The sequence below is a fragment of the Acanthisitta chloris genome, unplaced genomic scaffold (genome assembly GCF_000695815.1).
Source record: "Acanthisitta chloris isolate BGI_N310 unplaced genomic scaffold, ASM69581v1 scaffold15024, whole genome shotgun sequence".
In the NCBI taxonomy this organism is placed as follows: domain Eukaryota; kingdom Metazoa; phylum Chordata; class Aves; order Passeriformes; family Acanthisittidae; genus Acanthisitta; species Acanthisitta chloris.
Genome location: NW_008671228.1, coordinates 12,637 through 16,580, shown reverse-complemented (window position 1 = coordinate 16,580; position 3,944 = coordinate 12,637). Strand labels below are relative to the sequence as shown.

General features: G+C 48.8%; 1 protein-coding gene across 1 annotated transcript in view; it reads right to left on the bottom strand.

Annotated features, from left to right (window-relative positions):
- LOC103801607 (contactin-4) overlaps window positions 1–3,944 on the bottom strand; it is a gene marked incomplete at its 5' end in the record, with an annotated part of 91,344 nt that overhangs the window by 86,636 nt on the left and 764 nt on the right. Inside the window, one exon of the mRNA XM_009074025.1 lies at window positions 3,112–3,207. Within this exon, the coding sequence (XP_009072273.1) occupies window positions 3,112–3,207 (96 nt within the window). The remainder of the gene's footprint in view (window positions 1–3,111; window positions 3,208–3,944) is intronic.

Genomic DNA, 3,944 nt, shown 5'->3' with positions numbered 1-3,944 from the left:
TCCAGCTCATATCGGGGCAAAAACTGGGACAATCCATGCCCAAATTGTTATGTGCAAGCTGCACACAGCCTGTTTGATGAGGCTGAAAATAGCTGTTAATCATTTGGGCTAATTTTCAGGATGAATTTCTTGTAACATTGAGCAGTAGGAAGCTCTTTATTGGGCATCATTAAGAAGAAAAAAGAAGAAACCCTCAACAACTAATGTTAGTAGGCCAACAGAGCTCCAGTTTTAGCTGCCAGCTCCTTAAAAATGGAGATTCCTAAGTAGCGAAGTATTCTGGTGAACTTCAGTTGAAAGGTTAAAGGTCTGGATGGAGACTGACATCCTAATTAGTAAAATCCAGAATTTTTTAGATCAAGACAATCACAGAACCATCAAGGCTGGAGGAGACCTCTAAGGTCATTGAGTCCAACCATTAACCTGTCACTGCTGTAACCCCTGAACCCCAACCCATATCCTCCAGCACCACATCAGACACCTCTGAAACACCTCCAGGGATGGTGACTGCACCACCTCCCTGGGCAATATCCCAGGGCCTCAACACAACAACAAGGAAAACATTTTCCTAACATCCAATTTGACTCTGCCCTGGCTCAGCTCAAGGCCATTCCCTCTAGGATCATCGAGTCCAACCCTTGGCCCTGCTCAGGACATCCCCAACAACCACACCATGTGCCTGAGAGCATTGATATCCTCAGCTCTGTGCTCAGCACCTTGCTGGGATATTTCTTCCAGGCTTCTGCTATTCCAGTGAACACCCTCAGCATCAAAGCAACACCAATTCTCAGACTGAATAGTTTAGCATCTTAAATTACTTTTTTTTTAAGGTTTCATTTTCAATGCAGATGAGAACCTAAAGTAAAAAAGAATAATGACCAAAAAGTGCATTTTTTTTCTCCCCAGCCAGTCCTACACTTCAGCATCGGTCATTAATGTCACTTCTTGCAAGGATGATGAAGTCAGATTCACTGCCCTACTCAAATTCCAAACTAAGTAACTGCATTTTCTCTCTCTTAATGCCACTGGATTATTTTTCACTCCTCAGCTGAATGTTTTTTTCCTGTTGCACTACAACATTAAACACTTGCAATGTTCTATTGGGGGACTGGAAGGAACTGATCTGTACAGCTCTGCTTTGCAAACACTGCAGGGGCCCCTGGGGATGAGCCTGCCCATGGAACACGGTGGTTTTCCGATGAGCAGCTCCTTCCAGTGACACCCAATATCCTCCTCTGAGCCTCCCCGTGCCCTGAGCTGGAACAGGAGAAGGCTGTGGGAATTGTGCAGTGAGTGCTGCAGAGCAAAGAGCTTCGATTGCCGCGGAGATGTGCACGGAGGGGAACGCGGTGACCCCAAAGCATTAACTCTGCAGTTGAGACTCTTACAACTCATCTTTGTTTCCAACCTTAGCAGGGAGGAAAAGTGAAGGAAAATATTGCCACAGAGCAGATTAACTCCTGCAGAACAAGGGGCTTGGTCTCAACTAACTGAACCCATTTCGGCTTCCCATTAAACACCTTCTATGTGAACCAGCAAACAGCCACTGGAGCAGCTCCAGCCCAGCTCAGTTACAAAGCTGTCACAGCATCAGTTGAGACTAATTGTGGCTCTGGCTACAATTAAGCTAATTTTCTAGCTGCAGTAGAGCAGGTCATGGATGGTGGTCATGTGGGAAGTCATCTCTCACCCAGATGATCGAGAAAAAATTACCCTCGAGTTTTCAGCCTCTGTGGGCACCAGAAATGCACTCACCTCCTGCCAGCACAAGATGCTCTTTCCCACATGCTGCATCCAAACTGGACAGGACACCAGCACCTTTCTGGAATTTTTATGCATGTCATCAGCAAATAAACCCAGGCCAAAACCTTCTCCTGAATCACCTGAACAACAGTTGCCTTCTCACTGCTTCCAGCAGCAGCAGCAGCTGCCAGGGCTGCACACGAGGTGCTCACGCTGCAAAGATTTCTTGTGGCACAACAGAAAACTCTCAGCAATCTGAGAATGAGGCTTTGCTGAGGAGACAAAGACAAATGTGTCTGATTCCTGCCTTGTTGTTGATGCAATCCCTGTGTCCCTCTAGGAGACAGCAGCCTCCCTGCCCAGGGAGGAATGGGACGTGGCCATCGATGCCCCCAGGAGTGGGTGGTGCTGGTGGGTTTTGTTCTGCTAGCTGGAAAAGGCTCTCAGCTGAACAAATTCCACGGGTAGGTGTTTGCAGCTGGTCAGATGGGAGTGAAGGAGCTGCTTAAGCCTCTGTCTCCTCCTATCTGAGCAATAAGCACAGCCTAACAGGTCCACCAGGCAATTTCCATCCAGCTGATGAGCACGGACAGGTTTCAAAGCAGGAGCACAAATTGCTTTAAAAGGGCCAGGGATCCCTGGAAGATGACCCCTGGTTCTGACAGAGGAGCCAGCCAAGACAGCTGGTTGCTGATCCTGGTGCTCAGTGGCACAGCAGCACTGAGTCAGGCACACACCAGCCAGGCCTGAGACAGCATCCAGCAGGAGCTGATGGGCACTGACTCCCCTTTAACACTTTAGCCCTGTGAATGAGGACACACATGTTCAGGAGTCACCCACAAACACTGGCCTGGCACATGTGAAATCAGTTTGTGCTGAAGTGAATGCATTGCTTTGTGTTTTCTAAACATTTCTCCCTGGATCCTGAGTGTCCAGGGGACAAGAAACAGTGCCAAGGAGTTTGAAAAGAAGAGATTATAATGATGGTGCACAAAAGCAGCTCAGTAGTCATTGATCTTCAACCTTTTAGTAGGAGACTCACCCAAAGCCACATACAGAAAAGCTTCTATAGGTTGCACAAGATCTTGGCCATGTCTTACTTACATGCACACATTGTTCTAGTTTCCATCAGTTCATCTCTGAAGTGTACACTTGCATGCAATAAAATGCTCTTTCTCTGCATTTACACCCAACTGGAACTCTCCCAGTCAACAGGACCACCCAGCACGACCCATCCAGACATGCTGGCACTGCCCCAGCCCTCTCCTTTAGGGTGCCCACTTTAAACATCCTGGAACATTCCCTAGGAATGAAAACCTCACAAATTGCTGCCAAATGCTGAGATCAAGAGAAGGAAAAGTGCTTTACCTCCAGAATGGGGTGGTGGTCCACACAGCAGCACCATGCCCTGGCCCTGGCGCACGGACACTGTGCTTCTCGTTCTGGTTTTGAAGTTCTCAAGGTCTGCCAGGAGAGAATGAGCTCAGTTAAAGGGTGGTGAATGGCTCTCCCCGTGAGAAGCACAAAAGGTTCATTAGGATGTTAGAAACAAAGCAAACATCAGCTTGGAGGGTGGGCTGGTGGGACCTGGTGCAATGTGGGAGGCTGAGGAGCATCAGAAGGATCAGTAAATGCCTCCACGGGCTGAGGAGGAGGAAAAGGTGCTGTTTACCCACAGCAGAAGACACACCTAGAGGAAACTCCAGCACCTGTAGTGCTGTAGAGGTTTGTTTCATGAATTAATGAAGATTGAGTCCTTAACCAACCAGTTACACTATAACCCACTCTGTTTCCTCCCGGAGCCTTGCTGCTGGTGCCCTGGCAGCCCATGTGTGCAGACCCTTCCTAAGCCTCGTGGAACAGCTGCTTGGTAGCCACAGTGTTTAATGCAATTAAATCCCTCCTTCCACCTCTCTCCTTCCCTCTCCTCAGGGCTCACACTCTGCAAAAATACAACCCTCTGTCCTCTCCTCGCACACTGACTTCAAGGAGCTGGGTGTGAGGTGAGAGGGGACTGAGCCAAGCAGTGGCACCAGGCAGGGACCAGCACCAGCAGCTGCTGCTCAGGAGCACAAGACATGGAACACTTTGGCAGCTTTGTGTCTCTGACAGCCCCTGCACTTCAGTCAGCAGTTGTGTCTTGTTCTTGAGCTCTGCTTTGGCCACTCCAAACCTGTTGTCAGTGCAGCCAGAACCAGAGA